The sequence below is a fragment of the Oncorhynchus mykiss genome, chromosome 15 (assembly GCF_057628025.1).
Source record: "Oncorhynchus mykiss isolate SJ-2025 chromosome 15, ASM5762802v1, whole genome shotgun sequence".
NCBI classification, from domain to species: Eukaryota; Metazoa; Chordata; class Actinopteri; order Salmoniformes; family Salmonidae; genus Oncorhynchus; species Oncorhynchus mykiss.
In genome coordinates, this window is record NC_143036.1 from 83,328,862 (window position 1) to 83,352,689 (window position 23,828).

A 23,828-nucleotide genomic window follows, 5' to 3' on the forward strand; every position below is an offset into this window, starting at 1 on the left:
GTGATTTTCTGGATTTCTTTCCTCATTTTGTCTGTCATAGTTTAGGTGTACCTATGATGAAATTTACAGGCCTCTCTCATCTTTTTAAGTGGGAGAACTTGCACAATTGGTGGCCTACTAAATACTTTTTTGCCCCACTGTATGTGTCTCCTATATGGTCATATATTTGGCAGGAGGTTAGGAAGTGCAGCTCAGTTTCCACCTCATTTTGTGGGCAGTGAGCACATAGCCTGTCTTCTCTTGAGATCCAGGTCTGCCTACGGTGGCCTTTCTCAATAGCAAGGCTATGCTCACTGAGTCTGTACATAGTCAAAGCTTTCCTTAAGTTTGGGTCAGTCACAGTGGTCAGGTATTCTGCCGCTGTGTACCTTCTGTGTAGGGCCAAATAGCATTCTAGTTTGCTCAGTTTTTTTGTTAATTACTTGGAAATAATTATATCTTTTGTTTTCTCATGATTTGGTTCGGTCTAATTGTGTTGCTGTCCTGGGGCTCTGTAGGGTGTGTTTGTGTTTATGAACAGAGCCCCAGGACCAGCTTGCTGGTCATTGTGAAGTCTTGGTTGGTGAGCGGACCCCAGACCTCACAACCATAAAGGGCAATGGGCTCTATGACTGATTCAAGTATTTTTAGCCAAATCCTAATTGGTATGTTGAAATTTATGTTCCTTTTGATGGCATAGAATGTGTACGTTGTACACGGAAGATATTTAAGCAGAATGCTGCATGCTCTCTCTCGTCTTGTCCTCTCTCTCTATCCCTCTATCCCTCTCTCTCTCGCTCTCTCTCATCTTGTCCTCTCTCTCTATCCCTCTCGCTCTTGTCCTCTCTCTCTCGCCATTGTCCTCTCTCTCCCTCCCCTCTAGCTCTTGTCCTCTCTCTCTCTCGCCATTTTCCTCTCTCTCCCTCCCCTCTCGCTCTTGTCCTCTTGTCCTCTCTCTCTATCCCTCCCCTCTCGCTCTTGTCCTCTCTCTCTCGCCATTGTCCTCTCTCTCCCTCCCCTCTCGCTCTTGTCCTCTCTCTCTCTCTCTCACTCGTCCTCCCTCTCCTTCGCTCTCTCTCGTCCTTGCTATCCACATCTCCAGCTGTTTGGACACCTGTTGGGAAGGGAAGGGGAGGGCAGGAAGGGGAGGGCAGGCCGACATCTTTCATGTTTCCACTTCAAAGCAGTTATGATCTGAGCCGTGGCCCTGCTGCTGCTCAAAGTCAAGGAAGTTACAAGACTAAGATACTGGCATTACAAGACTCAGCAGCGGCTCCACTATCCTGCTACCAGGTTAGTTTCCTACACAGAGCCTTCGCTATCCTGCTACCAGGTTAGTTTCCTACACAGAGCCTTCGCTATCCTGCTACCAGGTTAGTTTTCTACACAGCGTCTTCGCTATCCTGCTACCAGGTTAGTTTCCTACACAGCGTCTTCGCTATCCTGCTACCAGGTTAGTTTCCTACACAGAGCCTTCGCAGAGCCGTCTGAGTCAGTCTCTCTGACAGTCTGTTGTCAGTCTGTAGTCATGGTGAATGGCCATGAAGTCAGTCAGTCTGACAGTCTGTTGTCATGGTGAATGGCCATGACGTCTGAGTCAGTCAGTCTGACAGTCTGTTGTCATGGTGAATGGCCATGAAGTCAGTCAGTCTGACAGTCTGTTGTCATGGCGAATGGCCATGAAGTCAGTCAGTCAGTCTGACAGTCTGTTGTCATGGCGAATGGCCATGAAGTCAGTCAGTCAGTCTGACAGTCTATTGTCATGGTGAATGGCCATGATGTCTGAGTCAGTCAGTCTGACAGTCTGTTGTCATGGTGAATGGCCATGAAGTCTGAGTCTGTCTTACAGTCTGTTGTCATGGTGAATGGCCATGACGTCTGAGTCAGTCAGTCTGACAATCTGTTGTCATGGTGAATGGCCATGACGTCTGAGTCAGTCAGTCTGACAGTCTGTTGTCATGGTGAATGGCCATGAAGTCAGTCAGTCTGACAGTCTGTTGTCATGGTGAATGGTGAGTCCGTCTTCCCGAAACTCTTTGACGGGACCAAATGTTGACATCACCTGGAGCTGAGTAATGATCTGTGTCACTGAGGACTTCAGGAATCATTTCTTACAGTTGGATTGCTGTTCACCAGGACCTATTTATCCTGTCATAAAAGGTTAGACTGGTGTTGTCTCTGTCCAGGATGTTACCGGGTCGTGCTGAGCATTAATTCACATGCCGGTTATTTTTTTAGGGTTTTTAAGTTTTAATGTCACGTACAGTGAAATGTCTTTCTTTGTGAAAACCCAGTCTTTGTGTTAGCAGTTCGACCCCAACCTCAACAAAATACACTATATATACACTGCTCAAAAAAAAAAAATATACATAAATATATATATTAGAGCTAGAGCTGCCCCGGTCGACTGGCTATGCTCAGGGCTATGCCCTGCTACAGCTGCCCCGGTCGACTGGCTATGCTCAGGGCTATGCCCTGCTACAGCTGCCCCGGTCGACTGGCTATGCTCAGGGCTATGCCCTGCTAGAGCTGCCCCGGTCGACTGGCTATGCTCAGGGCTATGCCCTGCTAGAGCTGCCCCGGTCGACTGGCTATGCTCAGGGCTATGCCCTGCTAGAGCTGCCCCGGTCGACTGGCTATGCTCAGGGCTATGCCCTGCTACAGCTGCCCCGGTCGACTGTAAGTGCTTTTATTTTGAGGTGGAAGCGTCTAGGAACAACAACGGCACAGCCGCGAAGTGGTATGCCACACAAGCTCACAGAACGGGACCACAGAGTGCTGAAAATGGTCCGTCCTCGGTTGCAACACTCACTACCGAGTTCCAAACTGCCTCTGGAAGCAACACTCACTACCGAGTTCCAAACTGCCTCTGGAAGCAACACTCACTACCGAGTTCCAAACTGCCTCTGGAAGCAACACTCACTACCGAGTTCCAAACTGCCTCTGGAAGCAACACTCACTACCGAGTTCCAAACTGCCTCTGGAAGCAACACTCACTACCGAGTTCCAAACTGCCTCTGGAAGCAACACTCACTACCGAGTTCCAAACTGCCTCTGGAAGAAACGTCGGTACAAGAACTGTTTGTCGGGAGCTTCATGAAAATGGGTTTCCATGGCTGAGCAGCCTGCCCCATTACATAGTGCCAACTGTAAAGGTGGAGGAATACTGGTCTGGGGCTGTTTTTCATGGTTCGGGCCCCTTGGTTCCAGTGAAGGGAAATCTTAACGCTACAGCATACAATGGCATTCTAGATGATTCTGTGCTTCCATCTTTGTGGCAACAGTTTGGGGAAGGACCTTTCCTGTTTCAGCGTGACAATGCTTCCGTGCACAAACCGAAGTCCATACAGAAACGGTTTGTCGAGATCGGTGTGGAAGAACTTGACTGGCCTGCACAGAGCTTTGACCACAACCCCATCAAACACCTTTGCGATCAATTGGAACGCCGACTGTGAGCCAGTCCTAATCGCCCAACAACAGTGCCCGACCTCCACTATTCTTGTGGCTGAATGGAAGCAAGTCCCCGCAGCAATGTTCCAACATCTAGTGGAAAGCCTTCCCAGAAGAGTGGAGGCTGTTATAGCAGCAATGTTCCAACATCTAGTGGAAAGCCTTCCTAGAAGAGTGGAGGCTGTTATAGCAGCAATGTTCCAACATCTAGTGGAAAGCCTTCCCAGAAGAGTGGAGGATGTTACAGCAGCAAAGGGGGGGGGGGGGGCAACTCCATATTAATACTCATGATTTTAAAATGAGATGTTTGACGAGCATGTGTCCGCTTTTGTTTATCTCGTACTGACAGATTTCCCCTTCAGCTTTCTCTCCCTCGCTCTCGCTTTCTCTCCCTCGCTCTCGCTTTCTCTCCCTCGCTCTCGCTTTCTCTCAGAAGTATTGACATTTGTGGAATATAGAAAAAGTGTTGTGACCATTTGGGTTTGAAGCAGAATCTTCACTATAAGTCTGTTAAGCTGTTGAGCTGAGGCCTAGACCCAGGTGAGCTGAGGCCTAGAGCCAGGTGAGCTGAGGCCTAGACCCAGGTGAGCTGAAGCCTAGACCCAGGTGAGCTGAAGCCTAGACCCAGGTGAGCTGAAGCCTAGACCCAGGTGAGCAGAGGCCTAGACCCAGGTGAGCAGAGGCCTAGACCCAGGTGAGCAGAGGCCTAGACCCAGGTGAGCAGAGGCCTAGACCCAGGTGAGCAGAGGCCTAGACCCAGGTGAGCAGAGGCCTAGACCCAGGTGAGCTGAATCCTAGGGGGTTCACTGTGTTAGCTCTGTTCCCAGAATGCCTTGTTGATGTATTCTTTGAGCAGCCAAAATTATTTACTCTCCAAAATAATCCTGTTTCCTCCTTACCTCTGTCTCTTCTGTGTGCCCTTGTGACAGAAGACGCCCACTCAGCTAATCACCTTAGTATGTTAATGGGACCATATGGTGCCGGAGGGGGGGGGGAGGGAGGGAGGCTTTAAGGGAGAGAGGGGGAGGGAGGCTTGGAGGGAGGGAGTGAGGCAAGGGAGGGCTTTAAGGGAGGGGGGGGAGATTTCATTCTGCAGGCAGATCTCCAACCTGAGCCAGGCCTGTCTGTCTGTCTACTCTATAGTGCAGACGAAGCAGCTACTGAGAGGAGGGACAACACGTTGTTCATTTAGATGTTACTGAGAGGAGGGACAACACGTTGTTACTGAGAGAAGGGACAACACGTTGTTCATTTAGATGTTACTGAGAGGAGGGACAACACATTGTTCATTTAGATGTTACTGAGAGGAGGGACAACACGTTGTTCATTTAGATGTTACTGAGAGGAGGGACAACACGTTGTTACTGAGAGGAGGGACAACACGTTGTTCATTTAGAAGTTACTGAGAGGAGGGACAACACGTTGTTCATTTAGATGTTACTGAGAGGAGGGACAACACGTTGTTCATTTAGATGTTACTGAGAGGAGGGACAACACGTTGTTCATTTAGATGTTACTGAGAGGAGGGACAACACGTTGTTCATTTAGATGTTACTGAGAGGAGGGACAACACGTTGTTCATTTAGATGTTACTGAGAGGAGGGACAACACATTGTTCATTTAGATGTTACTGAGAGGAGGGACAACACGTTGTTCATTTAGATGTTACTGAGAGGAGGGACAACACGTTGTTCATTTAGATGTTACTGAGAGGAGTGACAACACGTTGTTCATTTAGATGTTACTGAGAGGAGGGACAACACGTTGTTCATTTAGATGTTACTGAGAGGAGGGACAACACGTTGTTCATTTAGATGTTACTGAGAGGAGGGACAACACGTTGTTCATTTAGATGTTACTGAGAGGAGGGACAACACGTTGTTACTGAGAGGAGGGACAACACGTTGTTAATTTAGATGTTACTGAGAGGAGGGACAACACGTTGTTCATTTTAGATGTTACTGAGAGTAGGGACAACACGTTGTTACTGAGAGGAGGGACAACACGTTGTTAATTTAGATGTTACTGAGAGGAGGGACAACACGTTGTTCATTTAGATGTTACTGAGTAACAGTTTATAGAAGGAAATCAGTCCACTGTAATAAATTCATTATGACCTCATCTATGGATGTCACATGACTGGGTCGGGGTACAGCAATAGGTGGGCCTGAGAAGGCATAGGCCAATCAGAATGAGGTATCTCCCCCACAAAAAGGGCTTTATTACAGACAGAAATCAGCTTTTTGTGCGTTCGTGAAAACATTTTCTGGGATAATTTATTTCAGCTCATGAAAACGGGACCAACACTTTTCATGTTGTGATTATGTTTTGGTTCCGTATAGATTCATCATTTAGCAGACGACTTTATTCAGAGTGGCTTACAGTAGTGAGGGAAAACATTTTCATAGTTTTCCGTTCATCCATCTCTCTTCCTGGCATCCTTTCTTTTATGATTATTTTACAGGATACGTCCCAAATGGCACCCTATTCGCTTTCTAGTGCACTACTATAGACCAGAGCCCTATTCCCTATATAGTACACTACTTTAGACCAGAGCCCTATTCCCTATATAGTGCACTACTTTAGACCAGAGCCCTATTCCCTATATAGTGCACTACTATAGACCAGAGCCCTATTCCATATATAGTACACTACTTTAGACCAGAGCCCTATTCCCTATATAGTGCACTACTATAGACCAGAGCCCTATTCCATATATAGTACACTACTTTAGACCAGAGCCCTATTCCATATATAGTACACTACTTTAGACCAGGGCCCTATTCCCTATATAGTGCACTACTTTAGACCAGAGCCCTATTCCCTATATAGTACACTACTATAGACCAGAGCCCTATTCCATATATAGTACACTACTATAGACCAGAGCCCTATTCCCTATATAGTACACTACTTTAGACCAGAGCCCTATTCCCTATATAGTACACTACTATAGACCAGAGCCCTATTCCCTATATAGTACACTACTATAGACCAGAGCCCTATTCCATATATAGTACACTACTATAGACCAGAGCCCTATTCCCTATATAGTACACTACTATAGACCAGAGCCCTATTCCATATATAGTACACTACTATAGACCAGAGCCCTATTCCCTATATAGTACACTACTATAGACCAGAGCCCTATTCCCTATATAGTACACTACTATAGACCAGAGCCCTATTCCCTATATAGTACACTACTTTAGACCAGAGCCCTATTCCCTATATAGTGCACTACTTTAGACCAGAGCCCTATTCCCTATATAGTACACTACTATAGACCAGAGCCCTATTCCACATATAGTGCACTACTTTAGACCAGAGCCCTATTCCCTATATAGTACACTACTTTAGACCAGAGCCCCATTCCCTATATAGTCCACTACTTTAGACCAGAGCCCTATTCCCTATATAGTGGTACTACTATAGACCTGAGCCCTATTCCCTATATAGTACACTACTTTAGACCAGAACCCTATTCCCTATATAGTACACTACTATAGACCAGAGCCCCATTCCCTATATAGTCCACTACTTTAGACCAGAGCCCTATTCCCTATATAGTGGTACTACTATAGACCTGAGCCCTATTCCCTATATAGTACACTACTTTAGACCAGAACCCTATTCCCTATATAGTGCACTACTTTAGACCAGAGCCCTATTCCCTATATAGTACACTACTTTAGACCAGAGCCCCATTCCCTATATAGTCCACTACTTTAGACCAGAGCCCTATTCCCTATATAGTGGTACTACTATAGACCTGAGCCCTATTCCCTACATAGTGCACTACTTTAGACCAGAACCCTATTCCCTATATAGTGCACTACTTTAGACCAGAGCCCTATTCCCTATATATGCACTACTTTAGGGTGCATGTGCCCTGGTCTAAAGTAGTGCACTACATAGGGAATAGGTCTCTGGTCTAAAGTAGTGTACTATATATAGGGAATAGGGCTCTGGTCTAAAGTAGTGCACTAAAAATATGGAATAGGGCTCTGGTCTAAAGTAGTGCAATACATAGGGAATAGGGCTCTGGTCTAAAGTAGTGCACTATTTAGAGAATAGGGCTCTGGTCAAAAGTAGTGCACTATATAGGGAATAGGTCTCTGGTCTAAAGTAGTGCACTATATAGGGAATAGGTCTCTGGTCTAAAGTAGTGCACTATATAGGGAATAGGGCTCTGGTCTATAGTAGTGCACTATATAGGGAATAGGGCCTGGTCTAAAGTAGTGCACTATAAAGGGAATGTGATGCCATTTGGAATACACCACTGTCTCCTGTGATGAATGTACAGACTTCCTGTTCTGCACTCCTCCTGCGTTCAGATTGATAGTTTTTGTTGTTCAGAGAGAATTCATTCTCGTCTGTTGTTTATTTTACGTTTCAATCCCCCTGCCCTGACCAGGGTGTCCATCTGTTCCATAAAGCCCCATTTAGGAAGTGAAAGGGACATTTTCCTTTTTACTTCATCCGTTGTCATAAATAACAGATAATCATTATGGAAGAACCAACTGCCCTGGACACGGGGTGTATCCCACCAGCACTGCCCTGGACACGGGGTGTATCCCACCAGCACTGCCCTGGACACGGGGTGTATCCCAACCAGCACTGCCCTGGACACGGGGTGTATCCCAACCAGCTGGAGGGGCTTATCTCTCACTGCCCTGGACACGGGGTGTATCCCAACCAGCTGGAGGGGCTTATACCTCACTGCCCTGGACACGGGGTGTATCTCAACCAGCTGGAGGGGCTTATCTCTCACTGCCCTGGACACGGGGTGTATCCCAACCAGCTGGAGGGGCTCATCTCTCACTGCCCTGGACACGGGGTGTATCCCAACCAGCTGGAGGGGCTTATCTCTCACTGCTCTGGACACGGGGTGTATCCCAACCAGCTGGAGGGGCTTATCTCTCACTGCCCTGGACACGGGGTGTATCCCAACCAGCTGGAGGGGCTTATCTCTCACTGCCCTGGACACGGGGTGTATCCCAACCAGCTGGAGGGGCTTATATCTCACTTCCCTGGACACGGGGTGTATCCCAACCAGCTGGAGGGGCTCATCTCTCACTGCCCTGGACACGGGGTGTATCCCAACCAGCTGGAGGGGCTCATCTCTCACTGCCCTGGACACGGGGTGTATCCCAACCAGCTGGAGGAGCTTATCTCTCACTGCCCTGGACACGGGGTGTATCCCAACCAGCTGGAGGAGCTTATCTCTCACTGCCCTGGACACGGGGTGTATCCCAACCAGCTGGAGGGGCTTATCTCTCACTGCCCTGGACACGGGGTGTATCCCAACCAGCTGGAGGGGCTTATCTCTCACTGCCCTGGACACGAGGTGTATCCCAACCAGCTGGAGGGGCTTATCTCTCACTGCCCTGGACACGGGGTGTATCCCAACCAGCTGGAGGGGCTTATCTCTCACTGCCCTGGACACGGGGTGTATCCCAACCAGCTGGAGGGGCTTATCTCTCACTGCCCTGGACACGGGGTGTATCCCAATCAGCTGGAGGGGCTTATCTCTCACTGCCCTGGACACGGGGTGTATCCCAACCAGCTGGTCTAATACACATTAATGTAATCTAGTGTTCAGACAGCCAGCTAGAGGGAGAGACAGCCAGCCAGCTAGAGGGAGAGACAGCCAGCCAGCTAGAGGGAGAGACAGACAGCCAGCTAGAGGGAGAGACAGACAGCCAGCTAGAGGGAGAGACAGACAGCCAGCTAGAGGGAGAGACAGACAGCCAGCTAGAGGGAGAGACAGACAGCCAGCTAGAGGGAGAGACAGCCAGCCAGCTAGAGGGAGAGACAGCCAGCCAGCTAGAGGTAGAGACAGCCAGCCAGCTAGAGGGAGAGACAGACAGCCAGCTAGAGGGAGAGACAGACAGCCAGCTAGAGGGAGAGACAGACAGCCAGCTAGAGGGAGAGAGACAGCCAGCTAGAGGGAGAGACAGACAGCCAGCTAGAGGGAGAGACAGACAGCCAGCTAGAGGGAGAGACAGACAGCCAGCTAGAGGGAGAGACAGACAGCCAGCTAGAGGGAGAGACAGACAGCCAGCTAGAGGGAGAGAGACGGCTAGGGAGAGAGACGGCTAGGGAGAGAGACGGCTAGGGACAGAGACGGCTAGGGATGTTAGCTGTGAGAGAGACAGCTAGGGACAGAGACAGCTAGAGACAGAGACAGCTAGGGATGTTAGCTGTGAGAGAGACAGCTAGAGACAGAGACAGCTAGGGATGTTAGCTGTGAGAGAGACAGCTAGGGATGTTAGCTGGGAGAGAGACAGCTAGGGACAGAGACAGCTAGGAATGTTAGCTGTGGGAGAGACAGCTAGGGATAGAGACAGCTAGAGACAGAGACAGCTAGGAATGTTAGCTGTGGGAGAGACAGCTAGGGATAGAGACAGCTAGGGATAGAGACAGCTAGGGATGTTAGCTGTGAGAGAGACAGCTAGAGACAGAGACAGCTAAGGATGTTAGCTGTGAGAGAGACAGGGATAAACAGATTGGGGACCCACAGGGTCCACGAAGTCCCTCTGGTCCAGCTGTGGGACTGGGTGTGATCCAACCACTCTCCCTCCTCCCTGTCATGTTTCCCAGACACAGCTGGGTGCAAAGGTCACCTCCACAAAATGAAATTTATGCTCAACAGAACAGACAATATTTAGGCTTCCTACCGTACCCTAAACCTACAGTTGAAGTCGGAAGTTTACATACACTTCGGTTGGAGTCATTAAAACTCCTTTTTCAACCACTCCACAAATTTCTTGTTAACAAACTATAGTTTTGTCAAGTCGGTAAGGACATCTACTTTGTGCAGGACACAAGTCATTTTACCAACAATTGTTTACAGACAGATTATTTCACATATAATTCACTGTATCACAGTTCCAGTGGGTCAGAAGTTTACATACACCAAGTTGACTGTGCCTTGAAACAGCTTGGAAAATTCCTGACAATGATGTCATGGCTTTAGAAACTTCTGATAGGCTAATTGACATAATATCAGTCAATTGGAGGTGTACCTGTGGATGTATTTCAAGGCCTACCTTCAAACTCAGTGCCTCTTTGCTTGACATCATGGGAAAATCAAAAGAAATCTGTCAAGACAACAAACAATAGTACGCAAGTATAAACACCATGGGGGACCACGCAGCCGTCATACCGCTCAGGAAGGAGACGCGTTCTGTCTCCTAAAGATGAATGTACTTTGGTGCGAAAAGTGCAACTCAATCCCAGAACAACAGCAAAGGACCTTGTGAAGATGCTGGAGGAAACAGGTACAAAAGTATCTATATCCACAGTAAAACAAGTCCTATATCAACATAACCTGAAAGGCCACTCAGCAAGGAGGAAGCCACTGCTCCAAAACCGCCATAAAAAAGACAGACTACGGTTTGCAACTGCACATGGGGACAAAGATGGTACTTTTTGGAGAAATGTCCTCTGGTCTGATGAAACAAAAATAGAACTGTTTGGCCATAATGACCATTGTTATGTTTGGAGGAAAAGAGGGAGGCTTGCAAGCCGAAGAACACCATCCCAACCGTGAAGCACGGGGGTGGCAGCATCATGTTGTGGGGGTGCTTTGCTGCAGGAGGGACTGGTGCACTTCACAAAATAGATGGCATCATGAGGCAGGAAAATTATGTGGATATATTGAAGCAACATCTCAAGACATCAGTCAGGAAGTTAAAGCTTGGTCGCAAATGGGTCTTCCAAATGGACAATGACCCCAAGCATACTTCCAAAGTTGTGGCAAAATGGCTTAAGGACAACAAAGTCAAGGTATTGGAGTGGCCATCACAAAGCCCTGACCTTAATCCTATATAAATGCATACAATTTAAAGGCAATGCTACCAAATACTAATTGAGTGTATGTAAACTTCTGACCCACTGGGAATGTGATGAAAGAAATAAAAGCTGAAATAAATCATTCTCTCTACTATTATTCTGACATTTCACATTCTTAAAATAAAGTGTTGATCTTCACTGACCTAAGACAGGGAATTTTTTCTAGGATTAAATGTCAGGATTAGTGACAAACAGTTTAAATGTATTTGGCTAAGGTGTATGTAAACTTCCGACTTCAACTCTATATGACAAACAACGTTTGGCTTTCTCAAACTTGAACGTGTATATGAATATTCATAACGAGGTTTTTCCCAGTGAAATTACTAGAATGACACGCTTCCCCGAGTCGTTCCACCTCAGAAAGCACAAGAGGATGTAACACCCCCCCCATCTCAGATTGTTCTGAAATCATTTTGTTAGAAACATATATTAGCTTTCCTGAAACATTCTATTGTTTTAAAGTTTGTTTTAACTCTGAGAAATGTAGCTAATTTATTGCACCTAAAATGGCAATTTTCAATGTATAGGATTAATTTAATATTTTATAAATCTAGGACCCAACGTCTTTTTCTTAAGAAAGATGAAGACCTCAACATCATTATACACACTGATGGACATGAAGACCTCAACATCATTCTAATGAAGACCTCAACATCATTATACACACTGATAGACATGAAGACCTCAACATCATTATACACACTGATGGACATGAAGACCTCAACATAATTTTAATGAAGACCTCAACATCATTATACACACTGATGGACATGAAGACCTCAACATCATTATACACACTGATGGACATGAAGACCTCAACATCATTTTAATGAAGACCTCAACATCATTATACACACTGATGGACATGAAGACCTCAACATCATTCTAATGAAGACCTCAACATCATTATACACACTGATGGACATGAAGACCTCAACATCATTATACACACTGATGGACATGAAGACCTCAACATCATTTTAATGAAGACCTCAACATAATTATACACACTGATGGACATGAAGACCTCAACATCATTCTAATGAAGACCTCAACATCATTTTAATGAAGACCTCAACATCATTATACACACTGATGGACATGAAGACCTCAACATCATTATTCACACTGATGGACATGAAGACCTCAACATCATTCTAATGAAGACCTCAACATCATTCTAATGAAGACCTCAACATCATTCTAATGAAGACCTCAATGTCATTCTACACACTGATGGACATGAAGACCTCAACATTATTATACACACTGATAGACATGAAGACCTCAACATCATTCTAATGAAGACCTCAACATCATTCTTCTCCCTCGTTGTTCTGGCTGATACTCTGATAATTTGTGTGTGTGTGTGAATTAGCCAACTTCAGTCTCTACTACCTGACGGACAGGAGGGATTGGGGTTTGTACTGCAGCCCCGTCGTTCTACAGCCTCGTTGTTCTACAGTCTGGTCGTTCTACAGCCTCGTCGTTCTGCTGCCTCGTCGTTCTACAGCCTCGTCGTTCTACAGCCTCGTTGTTCTACAGCCCGGTCGTTCTACAGCCTCATCGTTCTGCAGCCCCGTCGTTCTACAGCCTCGTCGTTCTACAGCCTCGTCGTTCTACAGCCTCGTCGTTCTGCAGCCTGGTTGTTCTACAGCCTCGTCGTTCTGCAGCCTGGTTGTTCTACAGCCTCATCATTCTGCAGTCTGGTCGTTCTACAGCCCGGTCGTTCTACAGCCCGGTCGTTCTACAGCCCGGTCGTTCTACTGCCCGGTCTTTCTACAGCCTCGTCGTTCTACAGCCTCGTCGTTCTACAGCCTCGTCGTTCTACAGTCTGGTCGTTCTACAGCCTCGTCGTTCTACAGCCTGGTTGTTCTACAGCCTGGTTGTTCTACAGCCTCGTCGTTCTGCAGCTCCGTCGTTCTACAGTCTGGTTGTTCTACAGCCTGGTTGTTCTACAGCCTCGTCGTTCTACAGCCTCGTCGTTCTACAGCCTCGTCGTTCTACAGCCTCGTCGTTCTACAGTCTGGTTGTTCTACAGCCTCGTTGTTCTACAGCCTGGTTGTTCTACAGCCTGGTTGTTCTACAGCCTCGTCGTTCTGCAGCTCCGTCGTTCTACAGTCTGGTCGTTCTACAGCCTCGTCGTTCTACAGCCTGGTTGTTCTACAGCCTCGTCGTTCTACAGCCTGGTTGTTCTACAGCCTGGTTGTTCTACAGCCTCGTCGTTCTGCAGCTCCGTCGTTCTACAGTCTGGTTGTTCTACAGCCTCGTCGTTCTGCAGCTCTGTCGTTCTACAGTCTGGTTGTTCTACAGCCTGGTTGTTCTACAGCCTCGTCGTTCTGCAGCCTGGTTGTTCTACAGCCTCGTCGTTCTGCAGCTCCGTCGTTCTACAGTCTGGTTGTTCTACAGTCTGGTTGTTCTACAGCCTCGTCGTTCTACAGCCTCGTCGTTCTACAGCCTCGTCGTTCTACAGCCTCGTCGTTCTACAGCCTCGTCGTTCTGCAGCCTGGTCGTTCTACAGCCTCATCATTCTGCAGTCTGGTCGTTCTACAGCCCGGTCGTTCTACAGCCCGGTCGTTCTACTGCCCGGTCGTTCTACAGCCTCGTCATTCTACAGCCTCGTCGTTCTACAGCCTCGTAGTTCTACAGCCTCGTCGTTCTACAGCCTGGTTGTTCTACAGCCTCGTCGTTCTGCAGCTCCGTCGTTCTACAGTCTGGTTGTTCTACAGCCTCGTCGTTCTACAGCCCGGTCGTTCTACAGCCTCGTCGTTCTGCAGCTCCGTCGTTCTACAGTCTGGTTGTTCTACAGCCTCGTCGTTCTGCAGCCTGGTTGTTCTACAGCCTCGTCGTTCTACAGTCTGGTTGTTCTACAGTCTGGTTGTTCTCGATAGTCGATCCAACTAAACCCTGGTGGAGATTAAACATTGACTGGGGTCATGGTGCTAATCGGACAAATGTGCCTGGTCGTTCTACAGCCTGGTCGTTCTACAGCCTGGTCGTTCTACAGCCTGGTGGAGATTAAACATTGACTGGGGTCATGGTGCTAATCGGACAGATGTGCCTGGTCGTTCTACAGCCTCGTCGTTCTACAGCCTCGTCGTTCTACAGCCCGGTCGTTCTACAGCCTGGTGGAGATTAAACATTGACTGGGGTCATGGTGCTAATCAGACAAATGTGTTTTGTAATGGAAAGAGGATTTATTGTATCATAAATAGAGGCTTTGGCTCTACGTTACAGAGAACATCGACTGAAATATAGCGGCTAAAGTGGAGGGGGTCATCTCTACCAGATATGGGCTCGTGTGTGTGTGTGTGTGTGGTGTGTGTGTGTGTGGTGTGTGTGTGTGTGGTGTGTGTGTGTGATATCTGGGAGAAAGAGAACAAACACATCTGTGAGTCTAATTCATTTAAACTGCTGAACTTTTTCCCTCTGAATTTGTGATTCATATATTGGTCTGACAGGAATTCGGAACACAACTTGGACTAATCTAGAGACTTTAACGGGATCTAGAGACTTTAACGGGATCTAGAGACTTTAACGGGATCTAGAGACTTTAACGGGATCTAGAGACTTTAACGGGATCTAGAGACTTTAACGGGGTCTAGAGACTTTAACGGGATCTAGAGACTTTAACGGGGTCTAGAGACTTTAACGGGGTCTAGAGACTTTAACGAGGTCTAGAGACTTTAACAGTATCTAGAGACTTTAACGGGATCTTCTCGGAAGTAGCTTCAGTGGAAAAGTTCCATTTGAAACATTCACTATAATTATGTATGCCTTTACCCCATATGAATTCTGATCTTTGGGGTAAAACAATCATCATTGAAAATCATTTTTATACCCCCCTGTTATGATCTAACCTGTCCTGTCTCTCCCCTCCTCTCCCCCTCCATTCCTCTCTCCCCTCTCCCCCTCTCTCCCCCTCCTCACCTCTCTCCCCCTCCTCACCTCTCTCCCCCTCCTCACCTCTCTCCCCCTCCTCTCTATCTCTCCTCTCCTCTCCTCTCCTGTCCTCTTTCCTCTTTCCTCTCTCGTCTCCTGTCCTCTCTCTTCCCATCTCTCCCCTCCTCTTCTCACTCCCCTCATGTCCTCTCTCCTCTCCTGTCCTCTCCTCTCCCCTCCTCTCTCTTCCCCTCCTGTCCCCTCCTCTCTCCTCTCCCCTCCTGTCCTCTCCTCTCCTCTCTCCTCAGACAGTATCATGCCCCCCCCCGGCCAACAGCTGCTACCCACATAGAGGTCAGACTTCAGAGGTTGCGCCGCCTCTCGTTCTGGGCCATCGCCACAGAGGATGCTGGGAATGTGTCGCGGGCGCAGGAAGTTCCTCGCTGCCTCCCTCGCCCTGCTCTTCATCCCCGCACTCACCTGGCTGTACCTCTCCTCTGGCAACTTCCAAGGTAGGACCCAACTCTCCTGAACCACCTGGTGCTGTACCAGGGCTTCTCTCTCTGATCAGGCCTCTCTCTAGTCATGTCTAGGTGTTGTAACAGGGCTTCTCTCCTCTGATCAGGCCTCTCTCTCTCTAGTCATGTCTAGATGCTGTACCAGGGCTTCTCTCCTCTGATCAGGCCTCTCTCTCTCTAGTCATATCTAGGTGCTGTAACAGGGCTTCTCTCCTCTAATCAGGTCTCTCTCTCTCTCTAGTCATGTCTAGGTGCTGTAATAGGGCTTCTCTCCTCTGACCAGGCCTCTCTCTCTAGTCATGTCTAGGTGCTGTAACAGGGCTTCTCTCCTCTGATCAGGCCTCTCTCTCTCTAGTCTGTGCTAGGCTAGCACAGTGACTGTTCATCTCTTTTAGTCTGACGACCCAGGCTACAGCAGAGCTAGGCTAGCACAGTGACTGTTCATCTAATTTAGTCAGAGGACCCAGGCTTCAGCAGCGCTAGGCTAGCACAGTGACTGTTCATCTCATTTAGTCTGAGGACCCAGACTACAGCAGCGCTAGGCTAGCACAGTGACTGTTCATCTCATTTAGTCTGAGGACCCAGGCTATAGCAGCGCTAGGCTAGCACAGTGACTGTTCATCTCATTTAGTCTGAGGACCCAGGCTATAGCAGCATTAGGCTAGCACAGTGACTGTTCATCTCATTTAGTCTGAGGACCCAGTCTACAGCAGCGCTAGGCTAGCACAGTGACTGTTCATCTCATTTAGTCTGAGGACCCAGACTATAGCAGCGCTAGGCTAGCACAGTGACTGTTCATCTCATTTAGTCTGAGGACCCAGACTATAGCAGCATTAGGCTAGCACAGTGACTGTTCATCTCATTTAGTCTGAGGACCCAGACTATAGCAGCGCTAGGCTAGCACAGTGACTGTTCATCTCATTTAGTCTGAGGACCCAGTCTACAGCAGCGCTAGGCTAGCACAGTGACTGTTCATCTCATTTAGTCTGAGGACCCAGGCTATAGCAGCGCTAGGCTAGCACAGTGACTGTTCATCTCATTTAGTCTGAGGACCCAGACTATAGCAGCGCTAGGCTAGCACAGTGACTGTTCATCTCATTTAGTCTGAGGACCCAGACTATAGCAGCATTAGGCTAGCACAGTGACTGTTCATCTCATTTAGTCTGAGGACCCAGACTATAGCAGCGCTAGGCTAGCACAGTGACTGTTCATCTCATTTAGTCTGAGGACCCAGACTACAGCAGCGCTAGGCTAGCACAGTGACTGTTCATCTCATTTAGTCTGAGGACCCAGTCTACAGCAGCGCTAGGCTAGCACAGTGACTGTTCATCTCATTTAGTCTGAGGACCCAGTCTACAGCAGCGCTAGGCTAGCACAGTGACTGTTCATCTCATTTAGTCTGAGGACCCAGTCTACAGCAGCGCTAGGCTAGCACAGTGACTGTTCATCTCATTTAGTCTGAGGACCCAGACTATAGCAGCGCTAGGCTAGCACAGTGACTGTTCATCTCATTTAGTCTGAGGACCCAGTCTACAGCAGCGCTAGGCTAGCACAGTGACTGTTCATCTCATTTAGTCTGAGGACCCAGTCTACAGCAGCGCTAGGCTAGCACAGTGACTGTTCATCTCATTTAGTCTGAGGACCCAGACTACAGCAGCGCTAGGCTAGCACAGTGACTGTTCCCCCCCCCCCGGCCTTGGTGTGATTGGTTAAAGGGTTTCAGAATGTTGCGGTATCCTCTGCTCCCCCCCCCCCCCCCCCCCCCTGGCCTTGGTGTGATTGGTTAAAGGGTTTCAGAATGTTGCGGTATCCTCTGCTCCCCCCCCCCCCCCCCTGGCCTTGGTGTGATTGGTTAAATGGTTTCAGAATGTTGCGGTACCCTCTGCCCCCCCCTGGCCTTGGTGTGATTGGTTAAAGGGTTTCAGAATGTTGTGGTATCCTCTGCCCCCCCCCCCCCCCCCTGGCCTTGGTGTGATTGGTTAAAGGGTTTCAGAATGTTGTGGTATCCTCTGCCCCCCCCCCCCCCCCCCCCCTGGCCTTGGTGTGATTGGTTAAAGGGTTTCAGAATGTTGCGGTATCCTCTGCCCCCCCCCCCCCCCCCCCTCCCCCTGGCCTTGGTGTGATTGGTTAAAGGGTTTCAGAATGTTGCGGTATCCTCTGCCCCCCCCCCCCCCCCCTGGCCTTGGTGTGATTGGTTAAAGGGTTTCAGAATGTTGTGGTATCCTCTGCCCCCCCCCCTGGCCTTGGTGTGATTGGTTAAAGGGTTTCAGAATGTTGTGGTATCCTCTGGCCCCCCCCCCCCCCCCCCTGGCCTTGGTGTGATTGGTTAAAGGGTTTCAGAATGTTGCGGTATCCTCTGCCCCCCCCCCCCCCCCCCCCCCCTGGCCTTGGTGTGATTGGTTAAAGGGTTTCAGAATGTTGCGGTATCCTCTGCCCCCCCCCCCCCCCCCCTGGCCTTGGTGTGATTGGTTAAAGGGTTTCAGAATGTTGTGGTATCCTCTGCTCCCCCCCCCCCCCCCCTGGCCTTGATGTGATTGGTTAAAGGGTTTCAGAATGTTGCGGTATCCTCTGCCCCCCCCCCCCCCCCCCCTGGCCTTGGTGTGATTGGTTAAAGGGTTTCAGAATGTTGTGGTATCCTCTGCTCCCCCCCCCCCCCCCCCCCTGGCCTTGGTGTGATTGGTTAAAGGGTTTCAGAATGTTGCGGTATCCTCTGCCCCCCCCCCCTGGCCTTGGTGTGATTGGTTAAAGGGTTTCAGAATGTTGCGGTATCCTCTGCTCCCCCCCCCCCCCCCCGGCCTTGGTGTGATTGGTTAAAGGGTGTCAGAATGTTGTGGTATCCTCTGCCCCCCCCCCCTGGCCTTGGTGTGATTGGTTAAAGGGTTTCAGAATGTTGCGGTATCCTCTGCTCCCCCCCCCCCCCCCCCCGGCCTTGGTGTGATTGGTTAAAGGGTGTCAGAATGTTGTGGTATCCTCTGCCCCCCCCCCCGGCCTTGGTGTGATTGGTTAAAGGGTTTCAGAATGTTGCGGTATCCTCTGCCCCGCCCCCTGGCCTTGGTGTGATTTGTACTCTAGCCAAAGGGGAGGTACAGCTACCAGCTCCCTCCTTAATGAAATGTCACCCTTTTTGTTTCGGCTCAGATTTATATTCCCCTGGTCTTCGTTTTGGGGGAATGGAGGCAGGGACAGGAGACATACGCAGGGAGAGGACACACACACCACCACACACACACACACCACCACACACACCACCACACACACCACACACACCACCACCACACACACCACACCACACACCACACCACAACCCCCCCCCCCCCCCCCCCCCCCCCCACACACACACACACACACACACACACACACACACCACACGCACGCACGCACACGCACACACACACACCACCCCCCATCTCAGAGCCCCTGAGCCCCTTGTGAAGTGTATTTCATCCAGGCTGTAATTAAACTGAATGGATTGGCTCGGTCTGAATGAACAGTGGTTTGTGTGTTTAGTTTGAGGTGCTCTGTGATTGCGTATGGCAGTATTCACACAGGACAGAGCAGCCAGTTGGACCTGGTCTTTACGCCACCGCCTGGTCACTTCCTTTACTTTTCAGTCTGTCTTTTTCTGTAAAACTCATCATCTATGTGAACATTATCCAACACACAGGAAACAGAATGTTTTCTGTCATGGGAACATTATCCAACACACAGGAAACAGGCTGTTTTCTGTCATGGGAACATTATCCAACACACAGGAAACAGGCTGTTTTCTGTCATGGGAACATTATCCAACACACAGGAAACAGGCTGTTTTCTGTCATGGGAACATTACCCAACACACAGGAAACAGGCTGTTGTCTGTCATGGGAACATTATCCAGACTGTTTTCTGTCATGGGAACATTATCCAACACACAGGAAACAGAATGTTTTCTGTCATGGGAACATTATCCAACACACAGGAAACTGACTGTTTTCTGTCATGGGAACATTACCCAACACACAGGAAACAGGCTGTTGTCTGTCATGGGAACATTATCCAGACTGTTTTCTGTCATGGGAACATTATCCAACACACAGGAAACAGAATGTTTTCTGTCATGGGAACATTATCCAACACACAGGAAACTGACTGTTTTCTGTCATGGGAACATTATCCAGACTGTTTTCTGTCATGGGAACATTATCCAGACTGTTTTCTGTCATGGGAACATTATCCAACACACAGGAAACAAAATGTTTTCTGTCATGGGAACATTATCCAACACACAGGAAACAGGCTGTTTTCTGTCATGGGAACATTATCCAACACACAGGAAACAGGCTGTTTTCTGTCATGGGAACATTATCCAACACACAGGAAACAGGCTGTTTTCTGTCATGGGAACATTACCCAACACACAGGAAACAGGCTGTTGTCTGTCATGGGAACATTATCCAGACTGTTTTCTGTCATGGGAACATTATCCAACACACAGGAAACAGAATGTTTTCTGTCATGGGAACATTATCCAACACACAGGAAACTGACTGTTTTCTGTCATGGGAACATTATCCAGACTGTTTTCTGTCATGGGAACATTATCCAGACTGTTTTCTGTCATGGGAACATTATCCAACACACAGGAAACAAAATGTTTTCTGTCATGGGAACATTATCCAACACACAGGAAACAGACTGTTTTCTGTCATGGGAACATTATCCAGACTGTTTTCTGTCATGGGAACATTATCCAGACTGTTTTCTGTCATGGGAACATTATCCAACACACAGGAAACAAAATGTTTTCTATCATGGGAACATTATCCAACACACAGGAAACAAAATGTTTTCTGTCATGGGAACATTATCCAACACACAGGAAACAAAATGTTTTCTGTGTTGGGAACATTATCCAACATTCAGGAAACAGAATGTTTTCTGTCATGGGAACATTATCCAACACACAGGAAACAAAATGTTTTCTGTCATGGGAACATTATCCAACACACAGGAAACAGACTGTTTTCTGTCATGGGAACATTATCCAACACACAGGAAACAGAATGTTTTCTGTCATGGGAACATTATCCAACACACAGGAAACAGAATGTTTTCTGTCATGGGAACATTATCCAACACACAGGAAACAGAATGTTTTCTGTCATGGGAACATTATCCAACACACAGGAAACAGAATGTTTTCTGTCATGGGAACAGCAGCACATTCAAATGTAATGTTACCATCTGCAGGTCTGATCCAGAGTCTTACAGTAGGGAGTCATTTAGCTGACTCTCTTATTCAGTGAGTCATTTAGCTGACTCTCTTATCCAGAGAGACCTACAGTAGTGAGTCATTTAGCTGACTCTCTTATCCAGAGAGACTTTGGAGGGTTTGGCCTGGGGGGCCCTTTACTTGGCTCATTACGCTCTAGCGACTCCTTGTGGCAGGCCGGGCGCCTGCAGGCTGACTTCGGTCATCAGTTGAACAGTTTTTCTTCCGACCCGCAGCTGAGTTCCCGGGTTAAGCGGGCGGGTATTAGGAGCGCGGTTTGGCGGGTTCAGTTTCAGAACACGCATGACTCGACCTTCTCCTCTCCCGAGCCCGTTGGGGAGTTGCAGCGATGTGGCAAGATCGTAAACACGAAATTGGGGAGAAGAAAAACAAAGAAAGAAATGAAACTATTGTAGCTGATCAGCCATTCAGTCCTTAGTGGTCCTACTGTATCTAACACCTCATTCAGTCCTTAGTGGTCCTACTGCATCTAACACCGTATTCAGTCCTTACTGTATCTAACACCTTATTCAGTCCTTAGTGGACCTACTGTATCTAACACCTTATTCAGTCCTTAGTGGTCCTACTGTATCTAACACCTTATTCAGTCCTTAGTGGTCCTACTGTATCTAACACCTTATTCAGTCCTTACTGTATCTAACACCTTATTCAGTCCTAACTGTATCTAACACCTTATTCAGTCCTTAGTGGACCTACTGTATCTAACACCTTATTCAGTCCTTAGTGGTCCTACTGTATCTAACACCTTATTCAGTCCTTACTGTATCTAACACCTTATTCAGTCCTTACTGTATCTAACACCTTATTCAGTCCTAACTGTATCTAACACCTTATTCAGTCCTTAGTGTATCTAACACCTTATTCAGTCCTTAGTGGACCTACTGTAGCTAACATCTTATTCAGTCCTTAGTGTATCTAAGACCTTATTCAGTCCTTAGTGGACCTATCATCTAATGCACCTCTTAGCCAACTAGTGTGTCCAAACACTAACCACTCTGTGTCCCAAATTGTACCAGGTGATTCATGGTCTGTTTGGATGCCCTCCTCCCCTGTTTGGATGCCCTGCTCCCCTGTTTGGATGCCCTGCTCCCCTGTGATGCTCCCTGCTCCCCTGTTTGGATGCCCTGCTCCCCTGTTTGGATGCCCTGCTCCCCTGTTTGGATGCCCTGCTCCCCTGTTTGGATGCCCTGCTCCCCTGTTTGGATGCCCTGCTCCCCTGCTCCCCTGTTTGGATGCCCTGCTCCCCTGTTTGGATGCCCTGCTCCCCTGTGATGCTCCCTGGTCGTTCATGTATGACACATTCATTTGGAGTTTTCCCTATCATGCTTCCGTTCACACCGTTACCGAGGAGACATCTGGCGTGTGGCAGCCTGGCGGGCAGAGGGGCGGGGGCATCCTTCGTGTGACAGCAGCTGCTCACCTGACAGCCTGCATGAATCACCTGGCGCCCGGCGTTGAGCGGTGGAGCAGAGCTCGCCAAACAGAACTGAGCGGGGGAACAGTGAGGGCGCCAAATAGACGCCATTTTGTAATTCGTACTGGCCCTTGTATGAGCTGTCCTTTAGGAGACCGATGCCAAAATACCTATTTATTAAGTTCAGTACCATGATGCATCAGGCCTCCCGCAAGGTCCTTCAATGTCTTCCTCTTCCTGGGCTATGACACAACGAATCAGGGAGAATAGGGGACACGAGGTCCCTCAATGTCTTCCTCTTCCTGGGCTATGACACAACGAAGCAGGGAGAATAGGGGACACGAGGTCCCTCAATGTCTTCCTCTTCCTGGGCTATGACCCAACGAATCAGGGAGAATAGGGGACACGAGGTCCCTCAATGTCTTCCTCTTCCTGGGCTATGACCCAACGAATCAGGGAGAATAGGGGACACGAGGTCCCTCAATGTCTTCCTCTTCCTGGGCTATGACCCAACGAATCAGGGAGAATAGGGGACACGAGGCGTAGTCTTCATTCCTGGTCCTGGGGACAAAGTGCGGTACTTTTTAAAAGTTTTTGTTGTTCCAGCCCAGCACCAATACGCCACCATTCAAAGATGGTGGATCGCCAGAGCATTTTACCATCTGTCACAGTGTGTCAACACTGGCTTCTCTCTCCTCTGTCAAAGAGTAGCCAACTGTTACCCAACGGAACGCTAAGTGACTGTTTTTAATAGTGGATTGCATTTCAAACAGCCTCCCCTGCGTTTTAGAGGGTGAGGAAGAAGACTGTGAAAACAGAACAGTACTGCAGGCCAGCTAGTGAACCCCAGCAGTGTTATTATTAACTACCGTTCAGGTTGGGAGGGGAACTCCCATTACTACCCTTCACTGTCTCGCTGTGGCTCTTCCTCTAGCTCTCTCTATCTCTATCTCTATCTCTATCTCTATCTCTATCTCTATCGCTCCGTCTCCCTATCGCTGTGGCTCTCCTTCTCTCTCTCTCCTTCTCTCTCTCTCCTTCTCTCTCTCTCCTTCTCTCTCTCTCCTTCTCTCTCTCTCCTTCTCTCTCTCTCCTCTCTCTCTCTCCTCTCTCTCTCTCCTCTCTCTCTCTCTCTCTCCCTCTCTCTCTCTCTCCCTCTCTCTCTTGCTGTGCTTCTCCCGCTGGCTCTCTTTCTCTCTCGCTCTGTCTCCCTATCGCTGTGGCTCTCCTTCTAGCTCCATCTCCCTATCGCTGTGGCTCTCCTAGCTCTCTCTCTCTCTCCCTTTGCCTCCCTATCGCTCTGGCTCTCTCTCTCTCCGTCTCCCTATCACTGTGGCTCTCCTCACTCTCTTTCTCTCTCGCTCCATCTCTCTCTCCCTCTCTCCTCTCTCTTGCTCCATCCCTCTCTCTCTCCCTCCTTTCTTTCTCTCTCGCTCCATCTCTCTCTCCC

The 23,828-nt window shown here is 48.5% G+C and overlaps 1 protein-coding gene across 2 annotated transcripts in view; it reads left to right on the forward strand.

Annotated features, from left to right (window-relative positions):
• Positions 1-23,828, forward strand: part of large1 (LARGE xylosyl- and glucuronyltransferase 1) — a 136,017-nt gene that overhangs the window by 19,253 nt on the left and 92,936 nt on the right. The window contains exon 2 of one of the 2 annotated variants that reach the window (XM_090201410.1): positions 15,483-15,686. In XM_090201410.1, coding sequence (XP_090057536.1) covers positions 15,581-15,686 — 106 coding nt within the window. In that variant the 5' untranslated portion in view covers positions 15,483-15,580. The remainder of the gene's footprint in view (positions 1-15,482; positions 15,687-23,828) is intronic. The other variant, XM_090201411.1, reaches the window with a different exon arrangement.